General features: G+C 44.1%; 2 protein-coding genes across 2 annotated transcripts in view; one reads left to right on the top strand and one right to left on the bottom strand.

Moving 5' to 3' along the window:
* The window catches only part of iqgap1 (IQ motif containing GTPase activating protein 1), a 32,566-nt gene extending 17,130 nt beyond the window's left edge, over nucleotides 1-15,436 (bottom strand). The window contains exons 1-13 of the mRNA XM_069528534.1: nucleotides 15,301-15,436; nucleotides 14,040-14,142; nucleotides 6,673-6,829; nucleotides 6,082-6,159; nucleotides 5,273-5,349; nucleotides 4,865-4,932; nucleotides 4,468-4,581; nucleotides 3,862-4,040; nucleotides 3,514-3,601; nucleotides 3,276-3,433; nucleotides 2,750-2,834; nucleotides 1,867-2,030; nucleotides 70-230 (exon numbers count right to left, since the gene is read on the bottom strand). Of these exons, the coding sequence (XP_069384635.1) occupies nucleotides 70-230; nucleotides 1,867-2,030; nucleotides 2,750-2,834; nucleotides 3,276-3,433; nucleotides 3,514-3,601; nucleotides 3,862-4,040; nucleotides 4,468-4,581; nucleotides 4,865-4,932; nucleotides 5,273-5,349; nucleotides 6,082-6,159; nucleotides 6,673-6,829; nucleotides 14,040-14,142; nucleotides 15,301-15,346 (1,478 nt within the window). The 5' untranslated portion in view covers nucleotides 15,347-15,436. The remainder of the gene's footprint in view (nucleotides 1-69; nucleotides 231-1,866; nucleotides 2,031-2,749; nucleotides 2,835-3,275; nucleotides 3,434-3,513; nucleotides 3,602-3,861; nucleotides 4,041-4,467; nucleotides 4,582-4,864; nucleotides 4,933-5,272; nucleotides 5,350-6,081; nucleotides 6,160-6,672; nucleotides 6,830-14,039; nucleotides 14,143-15,300) is intronic.
* A 44-nt stretch (nucleotides 15,437-15,480) lies between these two features.
* On the top strand, nucleotides 15,481-18,937 carry cartl (cocaine- and amphetamine-regulated transcript-like). Its single transcript, XM_020108174.2, has 4 exons — nucleotides 15,481-15,630; nucleotides 17,698-17,868; nucleotides 18,190-18,267; nucleotides 18,704-18,937. The coding sequence occupies exons 1-4, from the start codon at nucleotides 15,481-15,483 to the stop codon at nucleotides 18,809-18,811; spliced, it is 507 nt and encodes a 168-aa protein (XP_019963733.1). The 3' UTR covers nucleotides 18,812-18,937.
* Nucleotides 18,938-19,178: the final 241 nt, after the last annotated feature.

Genomic DNA, 19,178 nt, shown 5'->3' with positions numbered 1-19,178 from the left:
GACAGACAGACAGACACACACACACACAGACAGACACACACACACACACAGACACACACACACACACACCTCTGAGCGTAGTCATCCTCCACGTTACTGAGTCCGGCGACAGGACTGGACAGCTGTTTCCAGAGGGCAGCTCGGTCGCCCACATCCATCGCCTCGTTCATTAGCACCACCGATGACAGCATCTCCACGGCAACAAGCAGCTCAGGGTGGGACAGCGAGCCCTGCAGGACGGAGACCACAAAGTTACACACATTTATACACACTCACCAGCCACTTTATTAGGTACACCTGTTCAATTGCAACTCAGTAAATGTAGGCATCCAGACGTGGTGAAGACGACCTGCTGAAGTTCAAACTGAGCATCAGAATGAGGAACAAAGTGGATTTAAGTGACTTTGAACGTGTCGTGGTTGTTGGTGCCAGACGAGCTGGTCTGAGTATTTCAAAAACTGCTGATTTACTGGGATTTGAACACACGGCCATCTCTAGGGTTCACAGAGAACGGTCCTAAGAAGAGTAAATATCCAGTGGGCTGCAGTTGTGTGGATGAAGATGTCTTGTTGAGGTCAGAGGTCAGAGGAGGATGGGCAGAATGGTTGGAGATGATAGAAAGGAAACAGTAACTCAAATAACCACTCGTTACAACCAAGGTCTGCAGAATCTCTGAACACAACACGTGGACCCTTGGAGCAGATGGGCTACAGCAGCAGAAGACCTCACCGGTGCCACTCCTGTCAGCTGAGATCTACTGAGGCAAACGTTCACAGACTCAGAACTGGACATTAGAAGATTGGAAATCGTTGCCATGTCCATCCCTTTATGACCACACCCATCTTGTGATGGCTCCTCCCAGCAGGAGAAGGCACCATGTCACAAAGATCTTCTCAAACTGGTTTCTCATGACAGTGAGGTCACTGTGCTCCAGTCGAGAACCTCTGGGAGGTGGAGGAGCGGGAGATTCACATCGTGGATGTGCAGCCGACAAATCTGCAGCAACTGTGTGATGCTGTCAGTTCAACATGAACCAAATCTGTGAGGGATGTTTCCAACACCTTGTTGAATCTGTGCCACGAAGAATTAAAGCAGTTCTGAAGGCAAAGGGTCCGAACCAGTACTAGCAAGGTGTACCTCATAAAGTGGCCTGTGAGAGTATATACATATATATATATATTAACTGTACAGGGAAACATGGCACACACTGAGACAGACAAAGACAAAGGGTCCAAACCAGTACTAGCAAGGTGTACCTAATAAAGTGGCCCGTGAGTGTGTGTGTGTGTGAGAGAGAGTATGTGTGTGTGTGCGTGTGTGTGTATATATATATACACACACACACGCACTGCTTTAGAGTCAGTGTCAGTGCTGCTTTAGAGTCAGTGCTGCTTTAGGGTCAGTGCTGCTTTAGAGTCAGTGCTGCTTTAGGGTCAGTGTCAGTGCTGCTTTAGAGTCAGTGCTGCTTTAGGGTCAGTGCTGCTTTAGGGTCAGTGTCAGTGCTGCTTTAGAGTCAGTGCTGCTTTAGAGTCAGTGTCAGTGCTGCTTTAGAGTCAGTGCTGCTTTAGAGTCAGTGCTGCTTTAGGGTCAGTGTCAGTGCTGCTTTAGAGTCAGTGCTGCTTTAGGCTCAGTGCTGCTTTAGGGTTAGAGTCAGTGCTGCTTTAGAGTCAGTGCTGCTTTAGAGTCAGTGCTGCTTTAGGGTTAGAGTCAGTGCTGCTTTAGAGTCAGTGCTGCTTTAGAGTCAGTGCTGCTTTAGGGTCAGTGTCAGTGCTGCTTTAGACTCAGTGCTGCTTTAGACTCAGTGCTGCTTTAGGGTCAGTGCTGCTTTAGGGTCAGTGCTGCTTTAGAGTCAGTGCTTCAGGGTACCTCTGCACTCTGCTGCTGCAGACTGCTCAGTTCTCTCTGGTAGAGGTCGGCAGCATTGGGGTAAACCTCCGGCAGCTGAGCGTCAGGGTTCATCAGCTCCTCCACCGTCCTCTCGGGTTCTCCTGCTCGCACCGCAGCGTTGATTCGTTCCACTGCCTTCAACACTACACAGAACATCAACAATGGTGAAAACTACACATACAGGTGCAGAGAGGAAGAAGGTGTGAGTGTATTCATAATATAAAGAATATGATATATAATATTTTATAATCCAGGTGAGATTATAATGAATGTAATCTAATATAGAAGGTGTGAGTGTATGAGTGAACTCATAATATAAAGAATATGATATATAATATTTTATAGTCCAGGTGAGATTATAATGAACGTAATATAATATTTTATAATCCAGGTGAGATTAAAATGAATGTAATCTAATATAGAAGGTGTGAGTGTATGAGTGTATTCATAATATAAAGAATATGATATATAATATTTTATAATCCAGGTGAGATTATAATGAACGTAATATAATATTTTATAATCCAGGTGAGATTAAAATGAATGTAATCTAATATAGAAGGTGTGAGTGTATGAGTGTATTCATAATATAAAGAATATGATATATAATATTTTATAATCCAGATGAGATTATAATGAACGTAATATAATATTTTATAATCCAGGTGAGATTATAATGAACGTAATATAATATTTTATAATCCAGGTGAGATTATAATGAATGTAATCTAATATAGAAGGTGTGAGTGTATGAGTGTATTCATAATATAAAGAATATGATATATAATATTTTATAGTCCAGGTGAGATTATAATGAATGTAATCTAATATAGAAGGTGTGAGTGTATGAGTGAACTCATACTCTTCAGGTAGCCTTCTGCAACCTCATTGGCCACACCCACGCCACTCTGCAACTCGTCCTTAGTCAGAGCTTCTCCTGGCGACGTCTTAGAGGGAACAAATCCATGTGAGATTAGAAAGACATTGATGAAATATAATCCAGGTGAGATGGTAATAAATTAATATAATCCAGGTGAGATGGTAATAAATTAATATAATCCAGGTGAGATGGTAATACATTAATATAATCCAGGTGAGATGGTAATAAATTAATATAATCCAGGTGAGATGGTAATACATTAATATAATCCAGGTGAGATGGTAATACATTAATCTAATCCAGGTGAGATGGTAATAAATTAATATAATCCAGGTGAGATTGTAATAAATTAATCTAATCCAGGTGAGATTGTAATAAATTAATCTAATCCAGGTGAGATGGTAATAAATTAATATAATCCAGGTGAGATGGTAATACATTAATATAATCCAGGTGAGATGGTAATAAATTAATCTAATCCAGGTGAGATGGTCATGATAATCCGTACCTGCTCTTTGTTCTCTCTGTCGGCCTGCAGCTGTTTCAGGTACCAGCCTTTGTTCTGTGGCTGCAGGTTCTGAAGGCCCATGGCTCTGAGCGCCTCGTACAGCTGATCCTCGTTCCCGCTCAGCAGAGCCTCCTCAGCTGCTCTCAGAGCGTTGCTCACTGCAGGAGAAAGGTCGACACGTTATGCCTGCGCCATGGAAACCAAGAGGAATGAGCAGATCAGTGCATGTGTCACGTACCGTTGACCTTATTCACGTTGCCCTGGATTTCAGCCTGAGTGAGGAGCTCGTCGTAGACGTCTCTCTCTGCGTCGGCGTTTTCCATTTGCTGCAGAGACAGAGCAACATGAAAGTGAAGAGGAACAGTAAATAAATGAAGTGCGACCGGTCAGAAGGATTTTATCTACTCATGATTTTATTTCACTCTCTCTGGCGTCAGCTGATCTTTCAGCCAGCGTTTGTCACAATGATGCTTTTAATGAAATGAAAATGTTTCAGTCTCCAGAGGAAACTTCAGGCCGCAGATATGAATTCCTGCTCGTCTGAGACGACACACGTGCTCCCTCCGTTACTGACGTGTCATCGTACCCGTTTGCGTGAGCTGGCAACCTTTTTTCCCTTGGCCTGGTACAGCGTGTCGTGGTACAGGCGAGCAGAGTTGGAATCCAGGTTGACCAGCATGGCGTTGGGGTTGTCCATGGCCGCCAGCGTGCCCTCCGGTACGCCGTGGTCGATGGCGTCGTTGATGGCGATCACAGCAGCATGTACTGAGGGTGGAAGAGAAGACTGAGGATGCGGTGTACGAATGTTGGTTTTACTTTACTGATTCATGTTCTGAATATGAATCATTGTCTGATATACATGTATTTCATTTAACTGGGAAATATTTCTATTTGAATTAGAGTAGACGATATTAAAGGAATCACACACACGTGCAAAATAATAAATATCCAACTTTAACTTTGTGAAAACAATTAAACAGAAAATAACTGAGGAAAAAGTGAATCTAATCTTTAAAGGTGTGAAAATGAAAATGACTAAATTTGAGCTGATTGAGTCATTGACATTCAAATATTGGGGATTAAAGCTGATTTATTGTGAAGTTTAAAATGATGAAACCAAATGCATCTGTGTTTAAACAGTGAAACAGTAAAATGCCCCCCCCCCCCCATCCCCGTGACATCTGAGCCTCACATGCAGCTTCATCCACCGACAGCTCATTGGCCAGGATCCCGCCAATCTTGCTGAAGGCCGGCATCTGGATTCCATACTTCTCCAGCTCGCTCTTCATGTTGTTGATCTCCTCCTCTGCAGAATGAACAGATCCGTGGAGGAGGAGAGAGAAGTGAGACAAACTCTAACGACTCCCACATTTCCAGAAGCTCCTCCACTCTCAGACGCATCATGTTTGACTCGCAGCAGACTGACGCTGCTGTCAGACACAATCTGCTGCTGCTGCTGCTGCTTCACATGTGAAACACAAACTGCAGAAACTGTGCTGACGATATGAACTTTTAACTTCATGTTCATTCGACCAACATGGACACATTAGCTCTGGATTTAACTGGGACAGACTCATGTTCAGTCTTACCGGTGAAATCCACTTTTCCGTACAGATCCTGGATCTGAGGAGCCAGGCCCAGTTTGAAAAGGTACAGGCTGTAAAACATGACCCACAAACACGACATGAAGAAACACAGCACAATCACAGACACACACAATTCATATATATACACATATACACTCAACATACACAGGCACACAAACACCAGCCCTGTGCTTGTGTTCTTCACTTCCTGACACTCTAGTAAAACCCTCTGAATTCCTTCCTGCTAAAAAGTGCAACGTTCACCTCGTAAAACGTGACGACGTGCACGGAGAGAATCTGCAGCTGTTCAGGTGCACACATTCTGACGTGTGAGGAATTCATCAGATGCACTGGTTAAACTTCATGTGGCCCCTGAGGTTGTATCGTGAGAGAGGTAAAGAGAGAGAGTACCTGAGTGCATGTATGCAGTAGATGCAGCGCGGCATGTTCTTTCTGTCATATATGTCTGTGGTCTCAGGGTAGAAGATCTGAAACACAGGCAGAGACAGAGTCTGTGAGAGTGAAGCAGCGTGTTGCAGCATGTGAGTGATTCAGGATTAGCTCATCTGGAGGATTTCACAATGTAAATGTGAATTCACGCCCTGTTATCGTCTCTGAGGAACAACTGACACTTTGAGGCAGCTCCTCAGATTCTCTGCTGAAGCTGAAAATGGACAAAGTCAATTTTCTTCACACCAACATTGAGACAAATGTTGACAGGCTGGAAAAATTATCAGACAAACAGTTGACACAAAATGTGTTGACTTTTTTTTTTTAGTTTAAAAATCTACTGAGCTTCTCCAATGCATTTACCACTGAAATAGATTTTGAACTTCCAGGAGGTTTGAAAAGTCTGACATGAATAGTTTTACATGGAAATATGGAAAACTGAGAGTCACTTTAATTCAATGAAGCTGCAGCTAATTGTCACATTCATGGAAATCAGTCGTCTTAATAAATCTTTGGAGTGAATCCACAACATGTTTGATGATATTCAGCGTTTTTTGCTGCTGACAAACCAACAGACCGATGTGAAAACATCTTCAAGGTAAAAGTAACCATTCAAATCTGGTCTTCTATTTAATTATATTTCATTGCTGATAAATTCTTGATTCCTCCACAAGATGATTCACATCTTGTTCAATGTTTCACAAACAAACACATTATTACCACCGGTCTGATTTCACGCTAACATGTGATGAGTGTTGTTGGAGACTCACCTTCGGCAGCCCCTTCTCAGACATGGCGTTGAGCCACTGGATGACGTTGTCAGTGTGTCTGAAGTGGAGACCTGTGGCCTGGAGGAGAGAAACCACACACACACACACATGAGGTTCTCCTCAAACGCTCAGTTCAGCCTCAAACTAATACAAAGCTACGTTCACACAGTTTACAAAGAGATGCAGAGGAAATGAATGAATAAAGTAAAGACTCGTGTAGAATCACAAATCTCTGGACACAAATTCTTTCAATCTTTTTGAGAAATGTTCTGTGACTCTGGTTCTAGAGCTGCGTCATTTTTTCTCTTCACTCTGGGATTTAGTTTGAACACTTCCTGTCTCTAACGAGGCCAATCAGTGTCTGAAACACGTCATCTCACTTAATCAACGTCTCAGCAACCATCAAGTTTATTCTAATAAATTTGACTTTGTCATGTTTCCAAACATCTCAGTTTCTGTTCATCCAGACTCAAACGCAGCCCCACAGTTTTAACTCTGGAGTCTTGTTGACGTCGGACGAATCCGTAGCAGAGACGATGAGTTTTCAAACGAAGCCTCAGCGATGATTTAATTTGGAACACAGGGTTTCACCTTGTAGCGTGTTTGCTCGCGGTCGTAGATCTTCTTCAGGGAGACGGTTCGTGGGGCAAAGAAATTTCCCAGTTTGGCCAGATAGACGCCGTTCCTTAGCCCCTCCTCCAGCTCTGTGGTGGGAGGTAACTCCTCGTCCAGACACGCCTCGATCCACCTGGGGGCGGAGCACAGATACGTCACACAGATGACAGTGTTCACTAACACGTGTTAGTTACTGATGTAACATACATGTACATTTTAAAAGAGACACAACAAAGACTGATGTGCGAACGTTCTGTCTGTGCACAGGAAGTTTATACACTCATGTTTGTTTCACAGCAGAATAAACAGACAATCATCGTTCTGTTTTAATGGTAACCTGATGAATTCATGTCATAAAAATCATTTGCAACACTTCCTGTACCCATTTCAAAATAAAAGCACTCCAACACTTCTGTTGACTGAATGCATTTACTTTGAAAAAGAGTTTTGTTGTGTAATATTTGCAGGAGCAGAAGTTGAATACTGTAAAGTACTGGTATTTATTTACATAGACCTACTTTATGCAAGGAAATACAGTCGTCATATTTATGATGTATGTGACCTGTCAGAGGAGAGAGAGTGTGTTTGTCCATCCAATGAGAAACACCGACAAGACAAGTCGACCAATCACAGTTGTTGCTGTTGCATTCAGGTACACCTTGTTACATTTCTGTGGAGTCGCAGGATACGTGGTTACGACAAACCTACGTTGTCCATTCAACAGACTCACAAGCAAAAGATCCTCAACATGATGAACGTGACGTTAACAGAGATGATGAATTCAATAATGTCAGATTAACTGACGCTGAATGAAGCAAAGACACTTTTCACTTCAGTTCAGACGTGTGTCACCTGATCATCATGGATTCGTCACTCGGAGCCTGACATGTATGGTTCATGCAGAACTGTGTCATACGTGTGGAATGTATTCAACGCTGCCTTTATCGATATGACACCACAAGATGTATAAAATGATTCTGTACCAATGACACACAGCTAACCCGACCTGTAGTAACCTCTCCTCCTGAACACACAGTTCCCAGCATTCCTCATGTTTGACTTCTCTGTGGTTCTGTGGAGTCACATTCCTGCTGTGAGTCCATGTCAGACATCGTCTCTGATCAGGAACTTCTCCAGCTTCTGTCCCTGAAAACAACCTTCGCACTTTATTTTCCTTTAGTTCAACCGACTCCTTCCAAACTGGTGACTTTCAGATTTCTCTGCATTTTCACTGAAGCAGTTTTCAGACATGACCTGAAGTCTACAGCTGCAGATGACATCATCTATAAACTTCTATAAGTATGAGTCATTGAAAGAGAAACGTTTTAATTAATGAAGTTCAGTGTGAGAATCATAGTAAGAAGAAACATTATGAAAAGTTTAACTTTGACTCTGAGGAATTTCACAGTGAAGTCAAACGTGAACTTAGTAAAAGTCAAACAGCTTCTTCATGTGCTGAGAAAGTGTCATTCTTCTGAGTGAGAAACATTCCAGACACACACACACACACACACACACACACACACACACACACACACACACACTTGAATTTAAAAACTTATCTGGATCCTAATCTTGAAAAGTTCTGAAATCGAGCCTCGTTTCAGAACTATAACTTTTTTAACATTGAGACACACACAGGCTCAGGCCAGCGCTCCAGCAGCTGAAACAACGTCCCTCCCAGGAAGTGGTGACATGGCGTCTCCAGACAGGCCTGCTATTCAGGTCGCAGTGCCTGAGCCGTGGAGCAGGGCCTGGGAACAAGCCCCACTTTCACTGCAGCAGTGAAAGGCTCCATAAAGACTGTCAGCTAATGAGTCTTTTATCAGGGCGACACACCCTTTCCAGCACAAACACAGACACACCCTCCACTGAGCCAGGACGGCAGCTACAAATGGGATTTTAGAACGACGACTGGATTCCAACTATATTAGGAGAGAGGCCAAAAGCCTCTCCTGCAACACGTCTGCTGCTGAGCCCCATCTCTTCAGGAAGACTCCACCTCCTGTGTTCTCCTGCAACACGTCTGCTGCTGCAGCTTCTCCTGCAGCTCCACACTGATGATGCAGTGCACACATGTTGAGGCTGTGTGGATCCGTTCTGTCAACAGTAAAAATACCTTTTGAAATGCGAACTTCCTGTTTTCCAGGTTTCAGCCTGAGCTGCTTCCTCCACAGTTTGATAACAACTGGATCATACGAGTCTGATACCAACAGAGCTGCTGTTCTCTGGTCGCTCTCAGGGAGCAGCCTCATGTTTCATTTACTCATTGTAGAGAAAAGTTCAGAGCTCTAGACGAGACAATGTGAGGAAACATGAGCTGTTATTCACTGATGTGTGTGATCATCAGGATTTAAATGTCTCAATGTTGAGCCAGTGAAACGTGCAACTAGAAAACAATGCTTCAAATATGGAAATGATCACGTAACTGGAACTACACATCTCGACCGCACATTGATTTCAATTCAGGGTTCTGGTTTTATCTGTCGATAAAAAAACACACATTTTGTGTATTATCATATTTTGTGGCCTTAAAAACAAGAAGGTTCCAGTTTGAATACAAAGTCGGACTGAAAGATGAACTGGTTCTTGTTATGTTATTATAAGGGTCTGACATCCAATGAGTCATATTGGCAACATGGCAGATATATCGTAAAAGAATTTCCTTATAAACTAATATCGGTAACGATTCGGTCGAGCTCGACAGTCATCAGATTCCAGGACTCAACAACAGCTGAGTTAGAGGTTGGTGTAAATCACAGATTTACCAGGGGAACCATCAGAGCCTGGAAATCTTACACCCACGTGTGAAATGAACCCACCAGTCAAACCACATGTAAACATGCTAAAGGATAAAGTCGGACCAAACTATGACGAGGACAAATGTGGTGGTTTTACACAGCAGAGGGCTGATGGGAAATGAGGGAAGGTCACGTGACCCGTCAGTTCACAAAGGTTCTTTTCAACAGGATCATGTTGCTGCTTGTATAAATAAAGCTTTGTGTGAAAGAGGAGGAACAAAGAGTTTACAGCTGGAGCGAAAATCATGTTTCTTATCTGCAGCAGCAGAGATAAAGATATGACGTACAGTGTCGAACGTACAGTGTCGAACGTACAGTGTCGAACGTACAGTGTCGCCGTCTGTGACCTGTTTCAGAATGAGAACCTAATAGACTCAATCAGAACATTTGTTTACACTGTAGGAACAGAGATAAAGACACAATGGGAACGTGAAGCAGAGAAACAAAGAAAAGATAAAAGAAAGAAGACAGAAGATGAGTGAAGGCCAACTTTCCCATTTCATGCTTTACTGCATCACTGGAATCTGAGCACCAGCTGACCTCGTCCCCCTCGTCCCCCTCGTCCCCATCCACTCAAAGAGCTCGACCACAGCCTCTCTGTCACGTCGCTGCCAGAGACGACCAGCGGTGTTTCATTTTGTTAATAACTCTTGAGGTGAAGACACATGAGCTCATTTCTTCATGTTTAAGAAAAACACGATTTCACTGTTTGTCTGCGTCCCTCATCTTTTAAAGATTTGATATAAAAGACATAATGGTGAAAACAATGAAAATGTGGAGCCTGATCGACGTTGTCTGATGTTGTTTTGTTGCTTTTACACTAAATTTAATGAACATTTTGGATTTGGGGAATAAAACTAAAAACTTAAATAAACCTTTAAGGTTTCATAAATCATAAAAAAAGCTTCAGTCCTTTACTTGAGACATAATCACACTATAAATACACATAATACATATAATATATATAATTCATATGTAGTGAACTGAATATTTAAAAGACTTGAAGCGTTATTAGTGACATCAGATTAATGGTTTATGTGATTTATTATTCTCAGTTAAATGTGACATCTTGTTACTTTAGCTTCTTTAGTTTCATTCTTTAAGAAATGTCCAGCGACATTAATGGCTGTGACCTTTGACCCACGGCGGCTCCTCAGCCAAAGTTTTGTTCCTGAGCTGTGACGGAGATCAGAACAGGAAGTGAAACTCTGAGAGTCAAGTTTCACAGACGAACAGGTGAGGGGGAGGGGCGGGATCAGGACGATACCTGCAGGGCCTTTATGGAGCAATGATCTCTCTCTCTCTCCCGTCCTCTATCTCTCTCCCTCCCCGACACACACACACACACACACACACACACACACACACACACACACACACACACACACACACACACACACACACACACACACAGGACTGGGCTTTTCGAGGGGGGGGGGGTTCTTAAAGAGACGGGTGCTAAAACCAAGAGTTTGCAACAGAGGCTGAAAAGAGGATCTGCAGCGATGGACAGTCTGAGGAGAGGGAGGAGCTTATCAAATAAAACACGAGTCAACTAACACAGGTGTAAAAATATCCAGGTCCCCACAGAGGGGGGAAGGTTGGCACAGTAAAATGTGTTTCTACTTAAGTAACATGGAAATAAGAATTTACTTAAATTCTTCTGTTTGCTTATTTAACATATAAGATCTTAACAGTCAGCACAAAAATAATGAAATTACTGAACGTCACCCTGGTCTTTCCATGTTGCTTATAATCCATCAGGTAAATTAATATTGAAATATAATTTTCATTGATGCACATCTGTAACAGAGCAGAATATTCACAGTGATATTTATCATTATCGACTGATATGAACATTTTTATCTTGATATAACATCTGGACATGTCTCCCATCACTGGGTCCTTTAAAAACAACATGGCCACACAGCGTCCCATCTCTCTCTCAAATCCTGAAACTTTAATGAAATGTTAGAGTGAAACCCGTCATCGGCATAATTCACAGTAAACGATAATTAGACTGTGCTGTAAATAAACCTGGATGTGAACCACCCTGACAGAGACACTGCTCTGAGGCAAAGGAAGAATGAAGACGTCTGATGAAAACGTTATCAGATATAAAACATCAAATATCCCCTGAACAAACGTACAATCTTCTTCCTCTGAGTCGTCAGACCTGAATTAATCTGGTTCTCTGTGGAACCTCATTTACTGAGCATGAGAAACCACTGAAGTCCTCCTGATGTCCCCACAGGACCAGACTGAAGCAGGAAACATGTCCAAGAACATTCCAGAGACGCAGAGTGAAAGTAAGACACAACGTTTCAGGATCTGAATTCAGTTTGATCAGAGACAAATGAAATACGTTTCTTCAAATCAGTTTTCAGTCTTTGTCACCGTGAGTCAACAACAGACGATCGCCCCTGATCATCTTCCACACTCACTACAAGACATTCTGCTGCATCACAGGGTCCCTGCTGTCTGTCCACTGTGTGTCCACTGTCTGTGTGTCCACTGTCTGTCTGTCCACTGTGTGTGTGTCCACTGTGTGTCTGTCCACTGTCCGTCCACTGTGTGTCCGTCCACTGTGTGTCCACTGTCTGTGTGTCCACTGTCTGTGTGTCCACTGTGTGTCCACTGTCTGTCTGTCCACTGTCTGTCTGTCCACTGTGTGTCCACTGTGTGTCCACTGTGTGTCCACTGTGTGTCTGTCCACTGTGTGTCCACTGTGTGTGTGTCCACTGTCTGTCTGTCCACTGTCTGTCCACTGTGTGTCCGTCCACTATCTGTCTGTCCACTGTGTGTCTGTCCACTGTCCGTCCACTGTCTGTGTGTCCACTGTGTGTCCACTGTGTGTCCACTGTGTGTCTGTCCACTGTGTGTCCACTGTCTGTATGTCCACTGTCTGTGTGTCCACTGTGTGTCCACTGTCTGTCTGTCCACTGTCTGTCCACTGTCTGTGTGTCCACTGTCTGTCTGTCCACTGTCTGTGTGTCCACTGTGTGTCCACTGTCTGTCTGTCCACTGTCTGTGTGTCCACTGTGTGTCCGTCCACTGTCTGTCTGTCCACTGTGTGTCCGTCCACTGTGTGTCCGTCCACTGTCTGTGTGTCCACTGTCTGTGTGTCCACTGTGTGTCCACTGTCTGTCTGTCCACTGTCTGTCTGTCCACTGTCCTTCCACTGTCTGTGTGTCCACTGTGTGTCCACTGTCTGTCTGTCCACTGTCTGTCCACTGTCTGTGTGTCCACTGTGTGTCCACTGTGTGTCCACTGTGTGTCCGTCCACTATCTGTCTGTCCACTGTCTGTCCACTGTCCGTCCACTGTCTGTGTGTCCACTGTGTGTCCGTCCACTGTCTGTCTGTCCACTGTGTGTCCACTGTGTGTCCGTCCACTATCTGTCTGTCCACTGTGTGTCCACTGTGTGTCCACTGTCTGTCTGTGAACCACCTCCACACAGTCATTTATCATGTAAACTTCTGTTGGTTCAAGTTTCTGAACCTGAATCATCTTATTTTCAGTCAGAGGATAATGAAGAGACAACATGTAGGACGTGATGTGTCCTCTGTGTCACTGTCCATTTTAATATGTCAGGATAACGTGCGCAGCAGTAACATGCAAATCAGACGATAACGTTGTTTGCATCTCAAACTTCAAAGTCCAGAATGACTTTCTACGATCAAACACATGTGACAGGGACACAACATTCCTGCAGCTGCAAGACGCACAGGGACACACTCACACCCTGTGCACACCTGTCACACACATTCCCGTCATTCCATCAACACACACACATTCCTGCCATTCCAACAACACACACAACACAACACAACACACCACAACACAACACACCTCCCCCAAAACGCCCTGCAGGCTGCACTGTCCCCCACATGGTGCTCAGCCAACCTGACACAACACACACCTGCAGAGGCAGCGTGGGACGGCAGCCGGACGTCAGGACCGTGGTCAGGACCGTGGTCAGGACCGTGGTCAGGACGCCAGACATCAGGAGGACGCCAGACATCAGGAGGACGCCAGACATCAGGATGACGTCAGACATCAGGAGGACGTCAGACATCAGGAGGACGTCAGGACCAACAGTCGCACTGACTCTGCTGCAGGTTTTCATTTTGGTTGACTTGAAGAATGTTGTAGATTTTTCTGTAATAGCTGATTTACTCAAACTCAGTGGGACACAAAGTTCCAGACTCTGTCTCTGAAAGTGTCTCTGGCAGCACAGGGAGACATGTCTGCTGGAGGACAGACTGTGAATCCTCTCAACATCACAGATAACCAGAGCAGACAAGGACGTGTGGTGACAAACATACAAACGTTACTTCATCAGAGCTTAAACCAATAAATAAACCAGAGGACGCACACCGGAACCTGTTGCTATGACAACTGTGGGTTTCTGTAGCAACAGTAGGATTCTACAATCAAAAGGACTGAGTCACTTCCTGTCCCACTCACTCCTTCCTCTTTTGAATCAGAGAGTGCGGCAACTCCACGCATGCACACACACACACCAATGAGAGCCTCTCACCTCTTGGCCTCCTCCAGGTGACACAGGTACTCGTAGGCCATGTTCTGCTGCCGCTGCTCGTCCATCTCCTCGGCCGTGAGCCTCTCCACAGCGTCCAGGACAGCTGGAGACAAACCAGAGACACTTTGACTAAATTGTCCAAGAAAAACTCTGCATCAAGTTGCAGAGAATCAGCGGAAACAAGAGCTGATGTATTTTAATTTCTACCAAGAGAGACTGTCTCTGTCTGTCTTCTTGTCTCTCTGTCTCTTGATGCAGGGGAGGTCTCTTCATATATTTTTAAGTTGTAAAGTGAACGCAGCAGCTCTTTGTCTCTCTGTCTCTCTCTGTCTGTCTGTCTGTCTCTCTCTGTATGTCTGTCTCTCTCTCTCTGTCTCTCCTTGTCTCTGTCTCTCTCTCTCTCTCTCTCTCTCTGTCTGTCTGTCTCTCTCTGTCTGTCTCTCTCTCTCTGTCTCTCCTTGTCTCTGTCTCTCTCTCTCTCTCTCTCTCTGTCTGTCTCTCTCTGTCTCTCCTTGTCTCTGTCTGTCTCTTTGTCTCTCCCTCTGTCTGTCTCTCCTTGTCTCTCTGTGTCTTGATGCAGGTGATGTCTCTTCATATCTTTATGAAATGTAAAGTGAACGCAGCAGCTCTTTGTCTCTCTGTCTCTCTCTGTATGTCTGTCTCTCTCTCTCTCTCTCTCTCTGTCTGTCTCTCTCTGTCTCTCCTTGTCTCTCCCTCTGTCTGTCTCTCCTTGTCTCTCTGTGTCTTGATGCAGGTGATGTCTCTTCATATCTTTATGAAATGTAAAGTGAACGCAGCAGCTCGTTGTCTGTTGAGGACACAGTTTCACTGAAAACACAAAGCAGGTGATTTCCATCCGTCACAGGTTCGATCCCAGTCTCTGCTCCTGTGTGAGAGCGGCTCAGCAGCAGGTCAAACCTGATCTGAACTCACTTTGATCAAATGAATTTGAACAAAGTTCTTCTTCTTTCCAACAGAATCAAGTTGAAATCTGAAATGTAAGTGTGTCAGGCCTCTTCCTCCTCCTCCTCCTCTCAGTCTCTGGTAGAAAAGGCGGAAGTCATAATGAGGTGGACTCGTGCTGTCTCACATCTCAACTTTTCTCAACTTTTTTAAACTTTCCAAACTTTTCTAAACTTTTCTAAACTTTTCTGCACTTGTGGCTCGTTTGGACGATCCGGATCAGAGCTCAGCTTCTGATCCGGATCGTCCTGTGTGGACAGAAGTGCACCCGGAGAGTGGGGGGGAGAAGTGAACTTACAGCCGTATCTGGGCCGGAGCCCGTCCGTCTCCTCTGAAGCTGACATCCTCCTGCGTCTCTGCGCGTCCTCGCTGCGCGTCGCTCGGAACCCTGAAGGCGTGTGGACGGGACAGACCGGGACAGAACGGGTCCTCGCGGCTCCGGTTGCTGCTGCTGAGTGAGACTCCTCCGGACCTCCTGATGTCACTGGGTGTGTTCCTCCAATCCACTGGTCTGCGTTTAAGGAAGCGCAGCACTCAGCCACTGCGCCCCCTGCTGGAGGCTCAGGGCAGGACGCGGCACACGAGAGAAATGAGTGAAGACACCGTCACGTCCTCACTCCGTCCGGAAGTGAGTCCTCCATCACTGAAGTGTTTTATATTTATTTAAGACTGAGTGTGAACTCGGTTCCTCATAGATCAGATCATCCACATGTGACTGAACGTCCACTGACACACAACATGGGGGGGGGGGGGGGGTCCTTACATTCACATCACAAATCAAAACTGCTTTGATTGTGTGTTGTGTGTAGTGTGTGTAGTGTGTGTAGTGTGTGTGTAGCTTGACAGCTGCTTAAACATGACATCATTTCCTCCAAAGACTGAGACAGCTCATAAACTTCATCAGAACATTTATTTCTACAATAAGATGATAAAGTATTTATTTCAAATCATTTTATATATATATATATATATATATATATATCCTCACGAATGTGTGACCACTGCCCAGAAATGAAGCCAACACATGTGAACGCTGCCATCTTGTGTTGATGACATCACGTGGAGCCAGTATCAGCTGTCAATCAAAGTCATCTTCTTCACATAGACCAGACATACAAAGGAATTCAAACTGCGTTCCTAACGATCCCACGGCGAAGACAAGACATTCCCTAACACTAAAGTAACAGTAGAGTGCACAGGCACAACAAGTGAAGACAGACATATCCTAACTAAAGCAGACAATAAATACACAGTCTTTTAGTGCAAATGTATGAGGTAGCAGCAAAGTTTTATAAAATAATGTAATATAATATGGTGATGTACAATGAGTTGTGATAGTGCAAACACAGTCCGTAGTAGCAGCAGTTTTTTTTCCTTCTGTGATATAAGTGTGCAATCATGACGTCTCCGCCTGTTTCTATATCAACAATAAATAATGAAACCAAACTGATGAGAAACACTTGAACAAACATCAGTGAGATGAGAACGAGCTGAAACGACAGAAACATCTTTGACAAACATTTATTTAACGTTTACTTTGAGTTTTTATTTGGTCCATGTCCCATCTGTTAACATGGAGGAGGAGGTGTATGAGCTATATTGCAGCCAGACACCAGGGGGCGATACAGATGATTAGTCATCCATCTTTATTTCCAGTCTTTATGTAACAAACAGTTAAACATGTTTTTGCTGCAGCTGTAATGATGGAAGCATTCCATTCAAGTGACTCAGTGAGAAACAACTGGGATGCAGCCATTATACACACACACACACACACACACACACACACACACACACACAGACACACACACACACACACATACACACACACACACACACACACACACATATATACTCTCACACACACACACACACACACACACACACATATACTCTCTCACATACACACACACACACACACACACATATATTCTCTCACACACACACACACACACACACACACATATACTCTCACACACACACACACTTTAATGTAAATCAATAAATGCTGAAGCTGTGAAACAGTTGAATCTTGTGTTTGTCTCCTCGGGGACGAATCTGTTTTCTGTGGGATCATCATGCTAAAGGTGGTTCACAGACAGACAGACAGACAGTGGACAGACAGACAGTGGACAGACAGTGGACAGACAGTGGACAGACAGACAGACAGACAGTGGACAGACAGACAGTGGACAGACAGACAGACAGACAGTGGACAGACAGTGGACAGTGGACAAAAGTCCGGTAATCAATCACTCATATAAATATATATATATATATATATTTATGTAAATAAGACACTCATTATGTCCCATTAATAACTGAGACGATAATACCTCAGTCATCTGTTCAACATCCTGAAATCCAATGTGAGCGGAGTCATGTGACCAGAGTCATGTGACCGGTCCCCTCACCTGTCTGCAGGTGGGAGTGTTCCTGTACAACTGAATGACATTTAGATTTCTGGACTTTGAACCTGCAGCAGCAGAACAAAGTGTGAGCGAGGAGCTGGATGTGTTTCTATCACTGACGTGACCTCGGTGGAAATGTGCTGCTGCACTCATCCATCTCATGTGAATGGTGCAGTGTTTGTGGGGCGGGGCTCTTCAGCTCCATATAAGCAGGAGCAGGTCTGTGGGTGGAGGGAGAATCTCCTGTGGACCTGCTGAGACCCTCTGCTCCTCCAACTCCACAGTCATCGTCCTCCTCCTCCTCCTCCATGGACCGCTCAGGGATGCTCCGCTGGCCACTCCTCTTCTTCTTCCTCAGCCTCATGTGCACAGTGTGTCACGGTCAGGCGTCTCAGGAAGTGTCTGCGGAGGATTTTGGTTTGGAGAAACCTGAAGCAGCTGCAGACAGAGACCTGGTCAGTATCTGAATGTGTTCAGGGTCACGTCTCCTGAGAAACACCTGATGTAGAACAAATGTCCTGTTGTTAGTTCTGAATACGAGTGGAACCTGAGCTACTAGATTTTATTCTAACTTCATGGTGATGGAGAAATGTTTGTTTAGTGCAAACATGACTTTACAAGTGTGTGTTTATTCTGCTTTAGATTTGGATTTCATAAGATAAATGTTTCTCCAGGTTAACTACAGAAGAAGCAGCGTTATACACTGATAATCTTTTAAACAGTCATCTATGAAGAATTAGAACCCGATGGAACTTCAGGCGGATGTTTGTGTGCAGGTGGAAGCACTGGAGGCTCTGCTGGGCAGGATGCACAGTCACATCTCCTCCACAGAGAAGCGAGGCAGCATCCCTCTGGTAACGTCTCTTCACTCTGAACACATCATTCTGTCATTCACGCCACTGCTGTTTAATTAAACCAGTTAGACACTCATTAAAAGATAAGAAGAAAATGCCACAACAGTCTTTTGCTCAGTGTAATTAAAGACTAATCCAACAACAGCAATTAACTGAGAGAAGAGAAAAAGCTCCACAAGCTTTTTAATCCTCAGCTTCTGTCAGTGGAAATAAATCACACAGAAATAAAACTGAAGTTCAGCTCAACTTGAATAATGAACAGGATTTCATTATTTAATTAATCCCTCGTTCTCTTTGGGCAGAATAAATCAGAATAATTCAGAAAAAATTAAAATTACTCAAGCAAAGGTCTGTGTTCATATATTTCCTCCATCCTTTGTGAAAACCCTTTGAATATCTGCTGTTGTTTTGAACGAGCCCTCTCTCCTCTGCTCAGTGTGGGATGGGAGACCGATGTGCTATGAAGTTTGGGCCTCGCATCGGAAAACTCTGCGACTGTGGACGAGGAGCGAACTGTAACTCCTACCTGCTCAAGTGCATCTGAACCACAGGAAGAAAATATCCAGCGTCTCATGTTCCTGTGTAACGGCATCATTTCTTTTGTCCTTGCTGTTGATGTAGATCTGCATGTTAATGTCTCATGTTCAATAAACAGACTTGACAACACAAACATTTGCTCTTTTATTTCCTCACAGTTAAATTAGAGGGACATGATTTCCTTTAAATTTGCTGCTGTAGAAATAAATCCATGAAGCCACACGTTGACTGGAGGCTTTTTGTCCACGTGAGGTTTTACCTCTTCTTTCTTTCTTTTGTCTGAATGAAACAGATTTGATTTGAAAACCTGCAGCAAAGATTCCACCTTAAATCACGGTGATGAAAACCGACGTTTGTTTAAAGTCTGTTTTATC

The sequence above is a fragment of the Paralichthys olivaceus genome, chromosome 1 (assembly GCF_024713975.1).
Source record: "Paralichthys olivaceus isolate ysfri-2021 chromosome 1, ASM2471397v2, whole genome shotgun sequence".
NCBI classification, from domain to species: Eukaryota; Metazoa; Chordata; class Actinopteri; order Pleuronectiformes; family Paralichthyidae; genus Paralichthys; species Paralichthys olivaceus.
The sequence above is the reverse complement of the archived record's forward strand: the minus strand, read 5'-3'. Positions and strand labels throughout refer to the sequence as shown.

What these genes read in the sequence shown, in the direction of transcription:
- cartl (XM_020108174.2), top strand. Translation starts at nt 15,481, where the DNA reads ATGTCACTGGGTGTGTTCCTCCAATCCACTGGTCTGCGTTTAAGGAAG. An exon ending in CGTCCTCACTCCGTCCGGAA is followed by an intron (nt 15,631 to 17,697) that starts GTGAGTCCTCCA and finishes CCAACTCCACAG; the next exon opens with TCATCGTCCTCCTCCTCCTC. An exon ending in AGCGAGGCAGCATCCCTCTG is followed by an intron (nt 18,268 to 18,703) that starts GTAACGTCTCTT and finishes TCCTCTGCTCAG; the next exon opens with TGTGGGATGGGAGACCGATG.